This window comes from Micropterus dolomieu, linkage group LG16 (genome assembly GCF_021292245.1).
Source record: "Micropterus dolomieu isolate WLL.071019.BEF.003 ecotype Adirondacks linkage group LG16, ASM2129224v1, whole genome shotgun sequence".
Lineage (NCBI taxonomy): Eukaryota > Metazoa > Chordata > Actinopteri > Centrarchiformes > Centrarchidae > Micropterus > Micropterus dolomieu.
The window spans coordinates 11,455,040-11,476,968 of record NC_060165.1 but is presented as its reverse complement, the minus strand read 5'-3'; the positions used below and the strand labels follow the sequence as shown (position 1 = coordinate 11,476,968).

The following is a 21,929-nucleotide window of genomic DNA, read 5'->3' as shown; positions in this document are numbered from 1 at the left end:
CCAATACATATCTATGCATTCATGTATACAGTATGCTGTCTGCCTGCAAGTGAGAAGGAGAGAGAGGGAGGTGTGTGTGGAGGGGGGGGGGGGGGCCTTCATGTTTAAGCCAATAGGCACAGAGCAGCGATAATGTCATTTCTCGACGCTTTAACTTCGAGCCAGAGCTGCGCAGCGCTCAACCCTGGTGAGCGTCCTCCTCTCACTCTCTCTTTATATCCATGATCATGCACTGAAAGACTATATCTAGTGAGCTGATTCAGGACTCGAAACGCCCCTGAGTTGTATCTGTTGGATGCAGCAACCCCGAATGCCTCCAGAGTCGTGATTTTATTCTGATAAACGGAATATTCAACCCGACCCCGGACCAAGCTGTTGCTTCTGAGAGGTCAGTTTCACGTTTTTGGGCTTAGAACTATTTACTGTAACAACATTTTTTAATTACTAAATGTTCCAACCCTGCTGTTTAATTGCACATAGTGGTGTGCTTGACGGGATAAAATGCTGCTGCAGGTCAAGTCTAGAAAGGCTTGTTGCCTTCATCTGTTGGAAATCATCATGCGCCAACAAGGTTAAGAGATGGAAATGATTTGTCTCTCCATTACTTCATGGCCTGACACACCAACGCGAGGAGAGAATAGTTAGTTGAGGCTCTGTAAAATATTTTCCCTGAAGGAGGATAGAGAAAAAAGTGTAGCTGTGGCTGAGCCGGGAGGATTTTAGCACGAAAAGCGTGTGTGTGCGTAAAGACGCAGATAATGGAGGGTTTGAATTTTGGTTTCCAGATGTTGTGAACTCAGCTGTTGCTTGTCACTCAGGTGGTCTCTCTCTCTCTCTCTCTCTCTCTCTCCCTCTCTCTCTCTCTCTCTCGGTCTACGGGCTCATTCAGAGTCTTTTCATGCACCTCTTGATCTCTTCAGAATCACATCAGTGTTGACAGACCACAGCCCAAACTCACAGAAACGTTTCAAAGTAAAGCCACAGCACTTCAGCCACACTCAACTGACCAAGGGAGTAATTTTCTCATATTTACATATACTACTTTTAAAACAAATTATTGTTTGTTGAGTGTTAGCCTTAGTTTCTCTCAGAACTATCAAATTGTTTGTCAAGATACAGTGAGTGTGATTCTCTCCATATGGTTTCAGTAATCTGCCTTGTTCTGAGATACTGGATTTTGTCTCAAATGGTATTAAAATCGAGCATAAAGAGCAATGTTTAAACACTGAATTATGAGTCCTATATTGGCATTTTTAGATGGACTTTTCAGTGCTGTGTTATCTGAACTGAAGCCAGTGGTGGCACCTAGTGGTGGGAGAGATTTGTAAAGATGATGCAGCAGCAGTTTTTAAAACTTGAAGAAAGTGCGTTTTCCTAAATTACTTCAAGCTGATTTGTAGCTTAAATTTTAAAATTAGGGATATGTTGAAGTGCACTTTTCCCAGCAGTGCTCTCAGCAATGTTTGCTTGATCTCTATATTGGAACGACAAACTGGCTGTGTGGTTGGCTGATCCAGGATGATAGCAGCCGAAGATCAGGTGACTGAGGTGTATTCCCCCTCTGTGGGAGGCCAGTCAGCCAGACTATGCAACAACTTTGCTGGGGGTGTACACTCTGCAATGCTAAGCCTTTGTTAATGAGTATGTATATGTGTGTGTGTCCTTCTCTGTGTGTGGTACTGGGCGCCAGTGCTCATGGATCTGTATGTCTATTATGCTTGTGTGTGTGTGTGTGTGAGAGAGAGAGAGAGAGAGAGAGAGAGAGAGAGAGAGAGATAGGTGTTTGGAACCAGGAGTTAAGCTGCTGTTAATTGGTCAGCCATTTCAACCACATGGGAGAGCCAAGTCAGGCAGTAGCTGAAATGATCGGTATGCTCAGCAGGATTACTGGGACATAACATTGACTATATGCTTTAAATGGATGCTGAACAGGGTGTCTTGTCTCTCTATGTTTTGTAACAATATCATCCACAGTAACTTTTGTGTAGCTGTAGTTTAAAGAAATAGTTCAACATTTTGAGAAATACACTATATTTGCTATGTAGCTAGAGCCAGATGCTAGTTAGCTTAGCTTAAATATTGGAAACAGGGGGAAGCACATTGCCTGTCTCTAGTTAACAGTTACAAAGCTCATTTATTACCAGTGTATCTTATTCATTTAATATATGCTACTAAGTGCAACTCCCTCACAGAGTCCGTTACTCAGTGTCTGATGTTCCTCTATGCCCAGGATTAGAAGTCTGGATGTCCATCACTTTGACATGTAATGGGATGAGGATGTGAAGCAGAGAAGATGACCTTTGAGGTTTCAACGAAAGACAGAGAATGACTGGACATGTAATGTCATACAATTATGAGCCTTGCCTTGGCAGAGGAAGACAAATTATGAATTCATCCTTGACTTTTTGTTGCCTTGCTCTTGATTTCTAAATTGACAGACTCATTTTTGAGAGCAGTGTCTCTCGATTAGAAGCGGGAGCCTTCACCCTACAGTTCTTCATTTTCTCATGTGCAACCCAGATTCTCAATCTCCAGTGGGGGTTTGAGTGCCAGAGAGGAAATCCAGCCTGGAGATTGTTTTGATATTGTTGGAAACTCTCCTGGAAAACCTTTTTGCTCAGCTACCAAGGGTGTTCTGGATTTAGAGCCATTGGCTCCTCAGCTGAAACACCTCATCTGATCACAGCATAAAACAGTTTGAAGTGATTAAGATGTGCAGTGCTTCACCTTTTTGTTTGAAGCTGGAGAGGTTCAAACCAAAAGGAGATTGTCGCCATTTAAAACAATATGGAGAGAAATTTTGGACCTTTTTAATGAATAGCAGGTAACCAAAAACCTTGGTTAGCTCAAGGTAATGCTTTTTGGTACCCTCAGTAATGAAAACACATTTTCTCACATTTACAGTGCATAATATTATAAACACAAACTGTTAGTGTATACATTTAGTATAGTTTGCTACTGGCTGACTATGGTTCAGGGGGTCGTGGATCATTCACAGATTTCTCGTGCCCCAGTGTTTTAGTTGGAGCACAGATTGGCATTAGATTAAATAAATGGAACTAATAAGAAATATAAACATGAATGTGAAGCGTGTGTGTGTGTGTGTCTCTGTAAAAAATGTTCTGTCTGTGCGTCTCAGTCTGCCTAATACCTCAGACCAACGTGTGTACACACAGGCAGGTTTGTGCTGTCATACTGGAATTAATCGAGTGTGGGGTTGTGTAAATCATTCCAAACCTCAGAAAACACACACTCACACATATACACATACATGCACACACACATCTGCTTGCCAAGCAGCTATCCCCTGTAGTTGTGTGTGAAGGGCCAAACAGTGAAGAACCAATCTCTGAAAAGGAGAAACAGAACAGTGAACAATGGAAAACAGACATTTCTGGGAAGAACTGAGATGAAACAAATCTCAAAGCAATATTCTAAATTTTACGTGGGAGCCACCCATTGTACCAGTTATCAGCAGCATTCTCACTGGTGCAGTGGGAGATTACATACAAATAGTGCTGGGACCAACCTTGACAAATGCAAAATGCCAAACATTCCCTGGTCACAGCTTCTCAACTGTGAAAAATCGCTGCTTTTTTCAATTTTGTGTAATTGTATTCTAAAATTAGGACTAAATGATTAATCAAGAGATAAATTGAAAATAAGATTAGGTCATTGTCAAGTAGTTCATGTTTGAAGGAAATATTGCACTATAAATAGTGATAAAGAAGCTAATATGTATAATGGCTTTTAGCAGCCATAAACCATGGCTATGCTGAGGAGGTGAAGGGTGCGGTGTGTAAATGTGTGTGCGTGTGGGGGCTGGGACAGCAGTCCTTGATCTACGAACACTAATCGTGATCCTTGTGCTCATTGAGTGGTTACAGACCAAACCCTGGAGGCCGCATTGGCTCCACAAGCCTGGTATTATGGTCAGCTTGTGGGAAGGAAAAGTAATCCAGGGCTTAGAAGAATATCAGACACCGAGTAATGGATTCTGAGAGGGAGTTGCACTCAGTTCTGTGTTAAAACTTGCAGCGCTGCTAAAATAAAGTTGCCCGCAGCACTTGCTACGCAAAACTGAGGTGTTGTTGAGAGTTCCTGACTCGTGCCTGCGAGTGAGAGTCGATTTGGCACCACCTTACTTACCTATACACACAGCTCTATTTGATGATTAAAGCCACTCACACACACAGATACACACACCTTCCCAGACACCGCCAGTCGCCAGCCGCAGTGGGTATGGAGACATTAAAGGCGATGATTATTAGATGATAATAATTAAAAAGCTTTAAAGCTCAAGTAAAGGTAAACAGTATAGAAGCACAGTCAAATATAGGTAGACAAGGTTGCTGCACCACAACCACGTAATTATTCCCTGTCAAATGACCACCCTGAGGCAGAACACAAATGATAGCTTTCAGTTTTGTTTTTGATTGGGGAAAAAACATAAAAGGTCTCCATTACAGATTCTGGTTTGTTGGGTGCTACATCACTCATGCAATATTGCTGTTGTGATGTGAAAACCACTTAATTCCAATTTTGGTGATCTTTTTTCACAGTTTGATGTTTGATGGTTTGATGTTTTTTTTAGTTCAGATGAAACACCACAAATCCATTGGATAAGGTCAAAAATGCATCGCCACACAGCCAATAACCATCCTGCTATTGTTAGTGAAAAGCTGACATTTTGGAGATATTTGGTTAACATGCAACTGATCCACCAAGAACATACTTTGAAAAATGTCCCGAAATGTAAGCGACGCCTACTCTTTTTGGCATTAACATTATGGATAATAAAAACAGAAAGCCATTACTGAGCCATTGTTGGTAAAAAAAAATAGATGTGTTTAAAGGACCACTGTCAAACACAACATAATTATTATTGTTCGTAAATATTGGAAAACGGATATACAGGGAAACTTTTTGTATGTGATTCTGGGATCAGGGTGTGTGCATCAGGAAAACATGACACTACCATTCCCTCCTTAAATTGGTCTCATGTGGTCTCATGTGTTGGACAGTGTGAATGTCTCAACTCAGGCCTAATTGGGGACAGTCTGCTCTTTTCTTCCCACATTCCTATCTTTCTTTCCTTTTCTGCCTCGCCCCCATATGCTCACCTCCCTCTCTCTTCTACCACTTCACCTCTCTTCCAAAATGCAAGCTTCAGATGACACAGGATGTTCTCATGAACTCTGTTTTTCCGTTTACTAATCATTGTCAGTCTGCTTCAATAAACAGATGCAGACGAGGTGGAGAAGCTATGTGACAAATGCAAGTTAATGTAATTTCAGGAAGACATCCCTAGGATGAAACATTTAGTTAACATTTTCATAAACCTTCAGCAGTTGGGTGGTCGCCTGCAGAAGTCTCTGGGGACATGCACTATCTGTCACTGTATCTCCATCTTGCCTTACACCATCCCAGAGGAATACCAGCCTCTTAATTCAAATGGCTCCATCCAATCTGATGCTACTCGGAGTCAGGAAATGGCCTGTCATGATAAATACTGTGTAAGTGAGGGTGGGGAAAATTACAGGATTTTCACCAAATTTGCCAAATGCTGCACATTTGCTTTTGCTTCAGTCCCACTTTCAGTATGAAATGGCCATAAGAGCAAAAGCTCTAAAAACTCACTGTGCGCTACCTGCAGAGCACCACACAAAATTAGCAACTACCTGGAGAACATGGTGGAGCATTTAGCAGCAAAAAAGCAAAACAATTTCCTCAGGAGTTGGTGGAGACCAAAAACAGAGCTAAAAGAAGAGTGAATTTACATTTGCCAGGTGATCAAAATCATAACTCTAAATGAATGCTAATGTTGTTCTGTATCTACTGGATGTTTAAATAGGCATCTCTAAGCACAACATGTTCAGGTGATAATGTATTAGTGTTGTGTTGTGTTCACACCTTCTTTGCACTGCCTCCAAGTGGCCAAAGAATATGTTATTGCAGGTTTAAACTAAATTTGTTTGTGCAAAAACCATGCCAGGCATTTCTGGTGTGCACTCATGAAAGGGAAGGCTGCGCTTTCCTATAAGAGGTATACTGTCTTCTTATATAACCTGCCCCCCCCCCACACACACACACACACCCTCTCCCAACTGCCTTTGTGGTCTGTGGTAATCAAGCAGCGTATCCTTCAGCTAGGACAATTTCATCTCCAACAGACGGAGAATGTAAAGATATTCACCTGTGGTGGTTAGCTGATGAAAGCTCGGGACTTTCCAAGTGCTTGTCGCAAAATACAAACAGTGATTTGACACTTGTCTGGGTTTCCGCACTGTGAGATCCATCCACTCTTATTTTTTGCCTGAGAAAAGGGGCTTAAATTGCCACTTGCATTAATGAGGTAGCAAATAAATGGCTTTTGTGTTTACACTAATGACCTCAAAAAACAGACAGTAAACTGGGGGCTAAGGCGTTCATTATCTCTAACCAGCCACCCGTGAAATCCAACATGTGCGGGCTTGTTTATGTGTACGCACATGCATGTATATGCACACAATTGCTTGTTTCCATATGTTTTTATTTATTCAGTGCTTTACATGTATCTTCTTGGTGTGTGTGAATGAGGGTGTGTGCATGTTCCCTTCAGAGAAAGCCCTCAAGAATCCCCCTCTAGGCCTTTTAGACATCTGGTTGCCGATGGACAGCTTATATGTACAAGTAATATGTCCAGTTAAGCCCCTGGGAGCTGCCGCTGTGCACATCATTACAACTCTCCTCCGGCTTTGCTTGGAACTGAAACCCTATCGTTTGGTTCAGAGGGGTACAAATATGCTGTATATCCTTTTATACTACTTCCTCCCCGGTCCGTCTCCCATCTGTTGCAGATTAGTCTTCAGTGTATGTTTAGAGAGCTGAGCCTGTCGCCAAGCGGGACAGATAGTAAACCCAGAAGGTTTTAGTCAGAACTGTCAGGTAGGTCTGAATTAACAGAGGCCAACTGAGGATATGGCTGGCTGAGAGGAAAGAGGGGAGATTGGAGGCGGGAGACAGACAGCGAGAGGGTGAGACAGGCTCCAGAATTACATGGCGAGCCCACCAAACGGTTTGTCTGTTTACCCCTGAACCTCAGGCCCACTACTCGAGGGTCAGTGTGGAATGCCAACAGCGGCTGCCTGGCCAAATTCAACCACAGTCCCTGGGAGAGAGGAGGGGAGACAAACACCCCGCAAAACGGCCAGTCACGCCACTTTCCCTGTGATAGTGAGTTTATTTAAGCACGGAGCTCAAAGCAACTTTCATATAACACATAGCCTCGATATCTGTCGCCCTCGTGGCATCCAAACCCGCCACCAAAATGTTACTGTTGCTTTGCTGAGCTAAGCTGATATCACTCCGTTGTTTTGTTATCTGTCTCTTTTCAAAATCTCAAACGCTGGTTCAGTATCCCATAAAAAGCTGAATAAAAAAGTGCCTTGGGAGTCTGCTATAGGAACTAAAGGCTATATGGTTTCATACACACACACCTTTCTCCAACACTGTGCTGCGTTGAGAACTGTGCCAGTCCATGTAGGCCAAACTGCAGTCCGAGTGTGACAAAGGTGCCTGGGGCTGCGAACTTGGTCGGACCCGCCGTTCTGAGCTGTTGTTGTCTTTCCAATGCTAAATTGTGGGAAAGTGAGGGTACTGGTTAGGTAATACACAGTCTGTGTGTGTGTTTGTCTGTTCCACTTGACTGATGTGCCATCCCTCCAGGGTCCTGTCATTAAGCCTCTGTATACACAACCCCAATCCCAGGCCTTCAACTATCTCATATACAAAATTCATGGGGGAATTGTACGAACACACACACACACACACACACAAACACAACCACAAACAGCTTTCCCATGCTAAATGTGATGCAACGCTGCTGCTCGTCTTGCATGATATTTCATCAGATTTTTACATTTGCTTCTCTTTCTCTCTTTTTTAAATACAGATTTGTTTTTCATAAGCGATGCTTCTATCTAGTTTGAGTGGTAGTGCTCATTAAAAGCCCTGACTTACCTGTTTCTTTTGGCTGAAACATGTGATGCACTGTAAATCAGGCACATTGATACCTAGATTGATAGAGGGACTGCATGTAACGGCAACAGCAATGCTGCATCATTCTTAGTTCAAAGTATCGTGGAGGCCAGTAAAAAAGAAAATTCAAGTTTGTTTCTGACAAGTTCAGCTGGAGTGTGTTACTTTAATTTACCGTTACCAAGAACAAGAGAAACTGGTTTCTTATCTTGTATTGTAGTCTCTTGGCCTCGCTTCTGTGTCCTGATAACATTTTGTTTGTGATATGTTCTTAAAAGAGCAGCTGGAATATTTCACTGTTTGTGGGCCTTACATCAGTGACCCAAACACGAACACTGTGATTTTCTTACCATTCAAATGAAGAAAAACTGCAGTGACACGTATATTATTCCTGTCAACAAGAACAATACAATCTAGACATTTTTTTGTTTTTATTATTAGTCCATCGCTCACCTCTGCTCTTTCTCTTGTGTAGAGGATCGACGCTTTGTGCGTGAGGCAACGTGATCACAGCAGCCTGGGATTTTATTAACTTCAAACTAATACACTTCAAACACACACTCCTTTCACAGTGGTGGTTACAGTGACACACACACACACACACAAACAAACAAACTAGTAGGTTTCCATTGTTTCCTAATAGGTATCACAGTTTTGTGATGGTGTTTCTCACGTAAATCCCAGTTCCTCACTGAAGTGGTAAGAGTGTATGAGATTACGGTCTTATTTCATGCAAGTATATCTTATCTTCTTCCTGGTATTAAAAGAGGTCGAGAATGTAGCCGCTTATTTTAGCACCACTCATCAGTGAGAGACAGATAGAGGAGGCTCACCAAAATGCGGCTAAACTAAACTCAAGAATTCATTAGATTTTGTAGGTAAATGTATGCATGCTTATCTAAAATCCTCAAAATGTGCTGGACAAAAAAGGTGTATTATTTATTACTAACACCATGTAATGTCCATGGAAGCAGTACCGGCTCCATTCCTACCAGCAGAATTTCTTTTGGCAAACACTGAGCCAAAGGGTAATCATGGACTCATTCCTAAATTGCAGGTTTTGTGTGAGTTTGTCTTTTTGTTATACGGTCATAAGTTTGGACATACCTTCCCATTCACCTGAATGAGAAAGCGCATCCAAACTTTTGACTGGTACTGTATATACAGTACATATAAAGAATGTAGTAATGCAGGTATATAAACAGTGCAAATGTAGAGTGATAGATAAAAAATATCCACTGTGCAATATCTAAGACTTTAGTTACCAATATTTTGGAATGCAGAGTAATATAGTTTATCATCAGGATACTTGGCAAGACATTTTAGCCTACAGGGACCATCTAGGATTTGCATGCAGTGCGATTCAGGTAATGACACGTATTAAGCAGTTTAAGTGGGGTGCTCCCTGCCAAATCATGTAAAATAATGATAATAATGAATAACCTACCTCTAGATATGTATGGGAGAAGCATTGGTACTGTTTTTGACAACCATATTGTGCCCTGAAATAGTATAATTCCTCAACATACTCTAATCAGCCTGTAAGTATTGAAGGGATTTACAGAAAATCCACTTGAATGTCAACGTAATTGGCTCCATGTGCAGGGAGACAGGCAGAACCAAAAGCACAATAAGGATTGACAGATACACATGTAAGGCTGAACAGTAGCTGCATTGAAGCAGCGATTATTTTCCAAAATGACATTTAGTAAATTTTGGAAGAGAATGAATAGAACATTTAATAGCATGTGTTGGATGTATGCCGGTGACTGAAGTCAGCTCTAGTTTCCAACCCTAAAGCAGATCACTTTATTGATCTTGGGAGAAATCACAAACACTGGCTGCAGATGAAAGGTCCATGTGCAAAGATGTCCTGTCTACTTGTATACCAAAAGGTAGAAGCTAAAAATGTGTTCTGTGTGGTAGAATCTACAGTTAAATTCCATGCTAGCAGCCTAACATCAGCATGCTAACATGCTCACACTGACAATGTTAACACCCTGCTTGTAAGGTGGCATGTTTATCATAAGGTGACCAGATTTCTGAAATGGGAAATTTTTGGTTTGGTGCTCAGTATATCATTAAAAATATACTGTTATTATATATGAAATAAAAAGGGGGATGATTTCGGTTTTATAATCTGTCAAATGTAACTCTTCTGAATGAAATCAAGTCATTTCAGGGCAAAAATACTTTTCAGTCAATAGAGGATGCTGTCACTTTCTGGCAAGTCAAATACTGCATTACATAGATTGTATTGGCCATTAAAATGTTTTTTAAAAGGTAAATAGGACTGGATTGGTTGGTACACAGCAAGTAAAATAAGGATAATTGCAAGAGAGATCATGTCTTTATTTTATATATAACTCAGCAGTAAGTCATGCTAATTATAAGCTATATTACGTTTTCCAAATATAAACAAGGATGTTAGACATAGGCCTGTCAAACACATATTCCATCGGCAACAACAGGCTTCTATTATTGCCTATAATCACATAAATATCGGGCCTGGTTACCTATAAACTGCAAACTCTTATTTAGCCACAATTGTGATTATTCCATTAAAGGAAACATTAAAGTATCACAGAGACATACCTTTGCAATTACCATGGACATAAAGTGATATTTATTTGCACGTTATGTCTGTTTGATACAGATAAAAGCAGCTGTAGACGTAAAGCAATTGGACAGCTTTAACACACTGCACATGCTCCCGCAAACGGAAATCACTTTTTGGCACCACACCTGTATGCTCGCCTGTCCAGTCTTTCTGGCTACGTAAAAATGATTTCAGGTCTGTTAACACCTTATACAGTCTATGATTAACACACACCTAAAAAGGGGGACATTTCCGGGGACAGGCCACCAAAACCGGGGACTGTCCCCGGAAAACGAGGACATCTGGTCACCCTAGTTTATCATGCTCGCCATCTTAGCTTTACCATGCTAACATTTACTAATTAGCTCGAAACACAAAATGTTTTGAAACACAGTATTGGGCAAATAAAAATTCTGACCTGATAATGGTGCCAAATCGAATGTTAAAAGATTGTCAAAGACATTAGTATTCATCTGGATGGGACAGGATGGTCCAATTGTACCAAATTTCATAGCAAATAGTTGTGGTGGTAATACAGGAAGAGTCAGTGGATCACCAAAGTCATCCTTTGGGCACCTGAATGTCTGAACAATTTTTCATGGTAATCCATCCAATAGTTGTTGAGATATTTTGAGTTATGAGTCATTTTAGTCAACATCAAGTGAGTCTGTGAGTTCTAAACACGACGAATCTTTACTAAAGCTTCCCAACCTGATCCCTACCCAAGCTCCCATCACAGATACTTGACAGTTTCCTGCATTTTACAGCACTTTTATTGCTGCTCCTATTGTCCCTGAGGTGTGTGGCTAACACCCCGCAGTAGTTAACAAATCTCGGCAGAGGGTTTTATGACCAGAAACTTAAATCACACTCAGTGAATATTAACACCGAACTGGCAGGGCCACTAAAGCAGCACTTCCACAGACCTGATATACAGTATTGAGTTGAGCTGGTGGGCCTTGTTAGCGAAGGCTAAAGATCCATTTCCTGCTATGAAAGGCTGCTGAGAGGCGTCGGTGTGAATGGGTCTGAATGGGGGAATAATAATGGATGTGAATTGAGACGTGGATCTGAGGTCTTTTTGTAAAGCAGATATGTGTGTGAGCTGTTTATCAGGTGTTTTGCATATTACCTAAGTAAGTGGGGCATTGCTGGTTAAAATCAGAAATAGATACAGTCGGGATACTGATAAGTCTTTATTTGTAAAGCTACTTGTAGAGGGATTTATCTATATACTTGCAGTCAAAAAGGACAGTCTTTGTTAGAAAATCAAGTTTCACTTTCAGAGTTTAATATGCCCCCATGTTGATTTAATCGTCTGGGCTTGTCAGCTTCGGTTCAGCAGTGTTTCTTGTTGTGTTAGGAACTTTTTCAAGATTTTCCAACACAATGAGGCAGACAAAGGGTGCTCCCTTACCCAATTTGTACTCTTCCTTCTCTATCATGGCAGACTTTGTGAGACAGCTGTATACATTTTTGTCTTGAGATTTGGTGGGACAACTTTTTGTTCATTTCAAGCATGCCGTAGCCCTTTCAGGGCACATGGGTGTTGATGGTCAAATAAGACTGTCAGGTAACAATATGCTTGCCACTGAAAGCTGCCACTGAATGTATAATTGTTCTGAAATTTAATAAACTTTTGCAAGTTGCAGTTTTCAAAGCCTATGTTGGTTTTAATCCCGTGCAGGAGAGCTATTTGCACAGTCTTGAATATTTCATCATGAATTTGCACTTTACGCTACTTTAACATCAGGAATGGTCTCCATGCTCTGCTTCAGTTTGGCTTATTTTAAAGGACTGTCGTGCATCAAGTTGAGACATGTCACTGTCCTTGTTGATGTCTGTTTTGAACAACCAGAGGGGCATCCTTGTTGATATTTGCATTCGAATGGATCAGTTAAACCCCTTCTTGCCTCCTGGGGACGAAACACAGCTCTGGTAGTAGTGCCCAGGTGTGAACGACTGTTATAAATGAAAATGAAGCGCAGCACTGCAGAAAAGAGCAAGTCTGCTCAGCACAATAAAGGTTAAGGTAAGGCCAAATAACCAGTTGAGTTCTGTTCCAATAGATAAATGAAATGTGCAGCCAGAAGGAGTGAGTAAGTGTGCCTGGTATGTGTAAGAGTGTGTGCGTGCAGTCAGTGTGTAGTCCAGACTTGGTCTTGGATTTCAAGTACAGAAAAGGCCACTAGATCTTGTCTGTAAACCCTGGTCCAAAGCTTTTGCCAAGGAAAGAAAACTCTGCTCAGAAAGTCCTTTGAGAGACTTGATCAAAAGGTTTCTGTCCAAATGACTTCTGACTTAAGGTTAGACTGGTATTGTGTGGCCAATAATGTCCTCAAATTGAATACTGGATATCAGCCAGAGGTTCCTCCATGAAATCAGATTAATTTTCATTTAAACTCATGTTCCCCTTTCCTAGAACAGTTGTGTGTGCATCTATCGGTATTAAACAGTTGCTAATGAAATGTGAAGCTGCAACTCTTTATTTGATTTCATTTTGAGCCCGGGTCCTTCCCGTTTTCCAAAATAAAAAAACAAGCAAATTCAAACCAGTTCTAGCTATGCGCAATGTGTGCATCATGTGTTTGTATTTTTAAGCGCTGGTGTCAAAGGTCCCTGCATAAACCTTCCATTAGTTAGTTCCTGCTCATCAGCATCAGACATGTGAATGAGATCAGGGTATCATCCATTCAGCACATGTCCGATGGCTTTGCCGAGTGCTGATACATGATGTCTTAGCGTCCTAATGTCCCATTAAAAACCCAGTTTATCCTACGAAGGAAGGAACAGAAGACAGACAGAAAGTCCTGGTCTCTTAAAGAGGTCAGCAGTTAAGTTGTGATCCTACAAATTTAAAAGCCCATGGGAAAACTTCATGAATCCAAACAAATAATGAATAACTTCTTTCCATTATGGTCCTTGGCTGTAAAAGATAAACAAACTGACACTTCAACATTCCATTTTAAAGGCATTCTGCACTGTCGCACCCTCTCCTCTCTCTTAAGAGAGGAAGCAGAGGAGACGGCAAGGTCAACTGTCCTCTTGTCTTTTCTAAAGAACCATGGATCGTTGGCCAGAAGCCCAGGCCCAGTCTGAAGGGCTGAAATCTTCCTATTGTCTGGGGAAAGCCACTCATCCTTGGACCTGTCCTCTATTCACACCACCCACTCATTGTCTCTTTCCGTCATCTGAATTAAGTACTTGTCTGTCACAAAAATAGACTCGTTCTCTTTACTTGTCTGCCTGAAATGCGATTTCCAGAGCTTTCGAAACGCATATCCAGATAAATATCTCAGGAAACTCGATGCACATCTTTCGGTGGGTTAAACACAAAGTGGCTTTTGCAGAGCGCCGCCAAGACCTCTGGAAAACTTGAGAGCTTTACCCTCTGACTGGACTGCCAAGCTCCTCTCTCTCCACTCACTCTATTTCAAATATACATTGGCATGCAAGGAAAGAAGGCCGTGTTGGCAAAGCACATAGACAATCCCATCGCTAAGCACACAGAGAATCACTCACTCTATCTCGCTCTTCTAAGCTAGTTAGCTAACAGAGCCATTTCTCATTTGTAACAGGTATTTTGGCATGTGACAAACAGCTCTGTTGCGCTCCCTGCAAGTGACTTTGTGGGGTTGTCAGGGGAGAGGGGGTCTTTGTCTGCCGTACAATTGAGTAAACTCATTTGTCATTTTAGACTCTTTAAATGGAGCCGTTGCTGCTTTTCAGCTTTTCACAATGACGGATAGCGCAGAGCTTGTCCACATAATTGAGATCAAACTTCCCCAGGCATATCAAGTGAATTTGTATTTTGTCCACTGTTTTGTATGCAGATTGTCTTTTGGACCTTTTCTCACATTTTATAATTAGTAATGCAGGTGTCACCTTTTTCACACGGAGTAAATCTCATTTTGGAATAAAACATTTAGTTCTGTTGGATTGTCAGAGGTTTCCTGAAGTGAAGTGCTCTTTGACAATAACGTCTTTGTGGCTGGCTGAAGTGAGAGATGAGGACTGGGGACCCCTCTTGGCAAACTCATTCAGCTCTCCAAAATAGGAATAGGGGTGGTGGTTTCAGTGAAGGGGTGAGCAGACAGATCCCCTTTGTGGGAATTTCCTGAGACGGATGAGGCTGACTTGGGAGAAAGCACAGCCAATATTTAACCAGAACAACTCCAAGAAGACGTGAAAAATCATTTGTTGCCTTTAAATGATGTAATACCTGATCAACACATTCTCACTCCCGACTCGTCACCTTCGGCATCATATATATTGACAACATATACTTTTAGCGTCAAAACGCTGACGCTACAGGGCTTCACCCAATGCTTTGAACTATGACGCTATAGGGATCCCCAGTGCGTTACAAACTGACGCCGATGGGTCTTGATCATGCGTCCATATGTGACAAGTCACTGATTGAGAACAGGTTGCTAAATCAGCGCATACGGTTTGTCAAGGAGTTGGTGGAGTCCAAGAACAGAGCTGAAACAGAGAGAAATTTGGATTTCTAAATGAAAGTTGATGTTACTCTGTGTCTGCTAGATGTACAAATAGGCAAGTGTTAGCTAAAAAGTTAGCCACGCTAACGCTAATTTGCCTCAGCTTTGTGCTATTAGCCATTTTCTAAAACAAAGCTTAATTTTCATCAGATGACTTTATGATCAAACCCTTTACATTCCTTTAATTTAGTTCAGAGTCGTGCACAAATTATTAATTTTGCCCAGAACACTTAGCATTAACCAGCATGTGATCTAATTAGCACCTGAGTGGAAATGAATGTGACAGTATTAGATCAAATGGCATTAGGTGCATCAGACTGGATGATCCCAGGAACTATTTAATGACACAGACAGAGGTTGTGCGCAGTCACTTGCATTATAAATAAAAATTCTGTTTGCAGGGTAGTAAAATGTAAGACAGCAGTGAAATTGGTGCACAAAAACTAAAAATATTTCAAAATAAAATCAATTCCATTTGGAGGGTTTATGCTCCTTTACACTTTTATGCCTGCCTCAAAACAGAAGGCCTTTTTTCTGAGTAAAAAGCTGAGTTTGAAATTGGCTTCGGGATTGTTTACCCTTAACTACTTTCTTATAAGGCAACGAACAGCTGTCTGGCTTGTAGAACAAACCTTTTTTTAGAAAGAATAAGTCAGACTGAAAGAGAGACAAAGAGAAAGAGTGTGAGAGTAGGGTGGACATGTCATCTGGCTCTCAGGAATCCTGTAGCCGAGTGGGGGGCGGGGTGGAAGGCTTGGTGTCACTCTGGTGGAGGAAGGGGTGTAGAGATAGGTGGAGTGTTGACTCTGAAGTGTGTGTGTGTGTGTGTGTGTGTGTGTGTGTGTGTGTGTGTGTGTGTGTGTGATTGAAGTGCAGTGGCAGGCGATTTGCTCTGGAAAGGAGGAATGAGGGAGGGGCTGACAAGGCTTGGCTGCCCCAAGAGCGTGCACACACACACATCCACTCACTCACACGCACTCATAGGGATCAGAGACACTCCAGATAGAGACCTCTGCCTTCCTCCTTGGTCTTTGGACATTGAAATTTTGGATCACTAAATGAGTTGCTTCCCGGCTGTCGCATTACTTCCTTCACAGCTGAAGTTGACTTTCAAAAGGCTGAAGGAACACTTCCTGGCCAAGTGGGATGTGGACCTGATTAGAGCGTGGATCTGTTGAGCTTGATGCTGCTGACATGAATCCAGAGCTTGAGCGCTGTGCGACCAGGGGATAGTGGAATTGAACGAGAGCTTTATGTGAAAATGGAAAGAGGGATGCTTTTCCTGGAGGTAAGAGGAAAATGGATAAGTACACTACCTGAAACATGCAAATGCAGAAGGACTTTGTTGAACGGAGAGCGCTTGCAGCTCTACCGTGGAAAATGCTTGCACCTCAGTTCCACCATTACTTAGATGTGTTGATGAGGAGGCGTGCAAGGGATTGTGGGAGATTTTCTAGGTTTAAAGCAGTGAAAAAGAGCAGTGGAGAATGACTGGCTAAGCCTGGCTCAAGACTTAAGTGCTGTAGTGTCTGAGAGGTGATCCTGCATGTTTGTGTTCCCCTATTTGTGATACAGTGTATTGGGTGTATGTCTAAGTCTTGCATCTTAGATGTGTTAGATCTGATGTGGCTGTGCAGGTGGTCTCACTCCAGCTGCATTAAGTCTCCTGTGCACTCCGTGACACCCATTTGGTCTTAAAACAACATATTTCCAACTAGTCAAAGAGCGATGACCTCGGCCTTTGAACTCCACCATTTAATAGTTTTCAAAAAGCAAATTCCATGACATTTAGGAAATATAGACTTTTTTTTTACTGTTTTGGTTGCAGCACGTGCTAAACTCATCCGGATCTGTTTTTTGAATTAGCTGCAGCTAACTAAATCTGTTATTATTCTCCTCACTGGGAGAATATGATAGACTTCACAATCTGTAAAAGTCAAACTTTCTTTAAATTAGGATGTATTCCTTTAGTTTGCCTGGGGTTTTGTTCATTTGAAAATAAAAGTGTCAGTTAAGCGGGGGAGGTGAGCTTGATTAACCCATTAGCTGGCTACATCTGGCCTGTGTTTACACAGACCCAGTGTTGTGACTCTTTAAATGCCCTTTTCAAAAAGTTTCCCTTTTTAAGCCCCTTAACCTCCTCCTGTCACATCTGCATCGGGGCCCGGGTTGAGAAGAGGAATGCTTGGACATTTTGTTTTTGTTTTTGACAAAGCCAGCCATTGTGTTATTGCCAACGGGTGACATGGTGTAATGTGAGTTGCTGTGTATGTTGGCTCAGGAATCCGCAGTCACCTTTCCCCCGTAAGTTATGGGATGAGAGGCAGGAAAGCTGAAGGGCAGAGGAGGCATAGAAATCGTTAGCATGGTGAATGAATGAAAGGATACCAAACTGGAGTTGAAATGATCAGACGGTTAATCGATTAGTTGACTGGAGAGTGGAGATGTTAATGACGATTTTTCGCTCTGCCACATTCATCTATAATGGAAAATAGTCATTAGTTGATGTTTTTCACTCGTTCCATGTTAAATTGGACAATGTGTGTCATACATGTCATCCCATGTCTACATTTTGGTTGTAATCCAAACCCATTGTAAATGAAAAAAAGCAAAGCATTAACGACCGGTTATTCTTAAAAACACAAGCTGGACAAAAATATTCCACAAACAGCTGTATTGCCATTCAGATAGTGGCTCAAAATAATCTCGAGGGGAAATCTGACTTCATTTAATTGCATCACTTACTGGTTTTAACTAGGTTATTTGAGATAAAGCAGAACAGGTAAAGAAATGCTTCTGGGTGATAACATTATCTATCCTACCGTAAAACCTGATAGATTAGTCACTGAAGAACAAAGCAACACTCAAATACCCTTTTGTTCTGCGATAAGAGCTCTGGTTTGACTTCTACCAGCATTTCAAAATGCGTAAAATCCGGGGTTTCTAGGCCCTGGGCTTCATTGAACTGTATTCTAATTGGGGGAATGCTAATGTTTCCCCAGTCTTGTTACTGGGCTTTGTATATATGGCGAGGTGTGGCCTTGAGTGAGCTGAGAAGACAGAGTTGACTGTTGTACAAGGATGCGGAAGCACAGCTACAGCGTTTGGATGAGTTTAGTTGCATCTGACCTGTCACCTTTGGGGGCGGGGGGGGCACAATGAATTATGAAGAACTTTTTTCTGTGCCTTAGATTTATATTTAACTTTACCCATTTCTTGCGAGATTTACTATGAAATAAAAAATTTGTTACATAAGTGTTACATGTACAACACACTTGTGTGTGCGCCTCATCACTGACAGTCATTGACAGTGGTAATAGCTGTTTATATAGTAGCTCTTTGTTCAAATGTAAGAGAGAAGCTGAAATGATCTGCAAACAGGGTGCACCGGTTGTTATATTCACCACAGTTCAGTAAATCCACTTCTAATGTGAGATTTAGTCTATGTCAAAGCTACTGCTCCGTCAAAATATTAAGTTTAAAATCAGGGTTAAGTTGAGAAATAAAATAAAAAACATTATAACCCTGGGGAGGTTCTTACTTTTTAAAAAAGTCAAACATAAAGTTCATTCCCCTTCCCACACCAATACTTTTCCTACAATCCCAGTAACCGATTATCACATTGCACAAGCACTGGTGTAAATACATTTAACTGACTGCTCTACAATCACAGTTAACAGGCATAACAGCCATCAAGACCCTAATGCTCCTCATAGTGCTACTTCTGTGTAAAAGATCAAACCTACATAAAGCTTGGAGTGCCTGTGTGAAGTTTCTGACTGTTTTTACCCAAACAAGTTCTATTCTGGTAGAGATTTGCATGTCAAAGAAGCAGAGCAGAGTAGGGCAAATCACAAGTGGCCTTTTCAACACCTCGGGACCAAAGTTCAGTTATCAGGGTTGAGAGTTCTCTGAAGAACGTAGATGCTGAGATAAGACGGGCTGCTGCTGAAGGCAACAACGAGGCTGGTTAATCCCTATTCATGTAACAGTCCAACTGTTATCATCTTGTGAAGAGGTAGAAAAAGCTTTTTAAAAAGCTGCTGAATTTGAAGGTTGATCATTTGTCTTCTGTGAGATTTATATCAGTTTTGCCGCCACTTAATGTGTTGTTGTTTGCATTTTATTGATCATAGTTATCCATTTATGTAACTGTGACTTCCTGCACATAGCTGTAAATCACTGTCCTAGCACAATGTGGTAGGCTGCTTACACGTGCTTTACAATCATCTGTACTTTGCAGCACAGTGGATAAGAGCAACAGATGTTTGGTGGGTAACAGCTGGACATTTCTGTTGCATCATGTTACGTCAAAGCTTTGAAATCCTAGAATAAAATAACTAAATGTAAGTGATGTGCCTGATGCAATGAAATGTCCTAACAAGGACTCGCAGCAAGTAAACACATAGATTTGTACCCAGAAAAACTGACCTTTAAACGTTCTGTGCCTAACAACTCTGTTGTTTTATCTCCATGTGTCTTTCATGCAATTTGAGATAAATACACCAAGGCTGGCAAGAGTCATGTGGGGCAGTTATACAAGTGCACCATACTTCCTGCTTTGATTTTCCATTATATATCATCCTAAGTTTGTCTTGAGTTCTCTTTGAAGGTGGACAAGTAGTATTTTGGGTGCTTCATCAACTATAATTCTGTAATGGATAAACAAAGGAAGTATGACATATTACACTAATGGGATGGAAAATAACATATTAGTTATTCTTGAGTGTGACTCAAGAGTGTGATATGTTAAGGAACAGTCCTCTCCTCTCTTCTCAACATTTGTTCTAGCTATTATGTTAAATTCTTAAAAAACACAGCTGGGAAAAACAAATGGCTTGTTGAGAAACATAGAGATTAAAACTAATTGATGGGATTGCAGGCATAGACAAAATGCAGAGGGATTTACAATAAGTGCAAAAAAGATCCTACATCAGCAGTATCCCAGCCAATCAGTGACAAGAAGTATAAGGGTAAAAGCCAGAGCTTTGGATATAATTAAATAATGAAACTCTCCCTTTTTATCCACAGCGCCCGTGTCTGATGAACCTGGAGCGCAGTGAAAGAGGGGAACGCCCTTCTCCTCGAGATTCGGAGATGGAGCCTCGTGCTGGGGGAAAGATGGGGAAGATATCAGTGGGCTTCCAGAGGAGCTCCACCTCAGATGATGACTCTGGATGTGCGTTGGAGGAGTATGCGTGGGTGCCACCAGGACTCAGGCCTGAGCAGGTAGGACCTCGGACTGTTACACTCTTCCTCAAACTATTCTCTAGTATATTCCATCCATTTGTATGAGTAGGAAAGTCAAATTTAAGCTTATGGGCACACCTAAAATGTAAATCCCAGCACAATATCCGACGGTGGAATTTTCCCTTAAGAGGATGAGAGTATAAACCTGCATGCTTGCAGCATGTGGTTTTAGTTTCAATAAGGTTATGTGTGCAGACATTCTGTTCTCTATGTCACACTAGCAGATTAGTAGTGCTGCATGCTGATGCCCAACATCTGACTATAGCTTTTTTTCACATTCATTTGTGTGTAGCACATCTCGAACCGAACTGTCTGACTGAGTCCTCCCATATACACTGCTCAAACAAATAAAGGGAACACTTAAACAACACAATGTAACTCCAAGTCAATAACACTCCTGTGAAATCAAACTGTCCACTTAGGAAGCAACACTGATTGACAATCAATTTCACATGCTGTTGTGCAAATGGAATAGACAACAGGTGGAAATTATAGGCAATTAGCAAGACACCCCCAATAAAGGAGTGGTTCTGCAGGTGGTGACCACAGACCACTTCTCAGTTCCAGACCTCCAGGAGGCCACAAATGTGCATGTGTCTGCTCAAACGGTCAGAAACAGACTCCATGAGGGTGGTATGAGGGCCCGACGTCCACCGTGCAGGACGTTTGGCATTTGCCAGAGAACACCAAGATTGGCAAATTCGCCACTGGCGCCCTGTGCTCTTCACAGATAAAAGTAGGTTCACACTGAGCACATGTGACAGACGTGACAGAGTCTGGAGACGCCGTGGAGAATGTTCTGCTGCCTGGAACATCCCCCGACATGACCGGTTTGGCGGTGGGTCAGTGATGGTGTGGGGTGGCATTTCTTTGGGGGGCCGCACAGCCCTCCATGTGCTCGCCAGAGGTAGCCTGACTGCCATTAGGTACCGAGATGAGATCCTCATCATCACCAGTATATGGTCTCACAAGGGGACCATATGCTGGTGCGGTTGGCCCTGAGTTCCTCCTAATGCAAGACAATGCTATACCTCATGTAGCTGGAGTGTGTCAGCAGTTCCTGCAAGAGGAAGGCATTGATGCTATGGACTGGCCCGCCCGTTCCCCAGACCTAAATCCAATTGAGCACATCTGGGACATCATGTCTCGCTCCATCCACCAACGGCACGTTGCACCACAGACTGTCCAGGAGTTGGCGGATGCTTTAGTCCAGATCTGGGAGGAGATCCCTCAGGAGACCATCCGCACCTCATCAGGAACATGCCCAGGCGTTGTAGGGAGGTCATACAGGCACGAGGAGGCCACACACACTTCTGAGCCTCATTTTGACTTGTTTTAAGGACATTACATCAAAGTTGGATCAGCCTGTAGTGTGGTTTTCCACTTTGATTTTGAGTGTGACTCCAAATCCAGACCTCCATGGGTTTCTAAATTTGACTTCCATTGATCATTTTTGTGTGATTTTGTTGTCAGCAACTATATAAAGAAAGGAGTATTTAATGAGATTATTTCATTCATTCAGATCTAGGATGTGTTATTTTAGTGTTCCCTTTAATTTT

At 41.9% G+C, this 21,929-nt stretch overlaps 1 protein-coding gene across 1 annotated transcript in view; it reads left to right on the top strand.

Moving 5' to 3' along the window:
* The first annotated feature begins 180 nt into the window (after positions 1-180).
* Positions 181-21,929, top strand: part of prickle1b (prickle homolog 1b) — a 30,098-nt gene continuing 8,349 nt past the window's right edge. The window contains exons 1-2 of the mRNA XM_046071788.1: positions 181-388; positions 20,152-20,349. Of these exons, the coding sequence (XP_045927744.1) occupies positions 20,164-20,349 (186 nt within the window). The 5' untranslated portion in view covers positions 181-388; positions 20,152-20,163. The remainder of the gene's footprint in view (positions 389-20,151; positions 20,350-21,929) is intronic.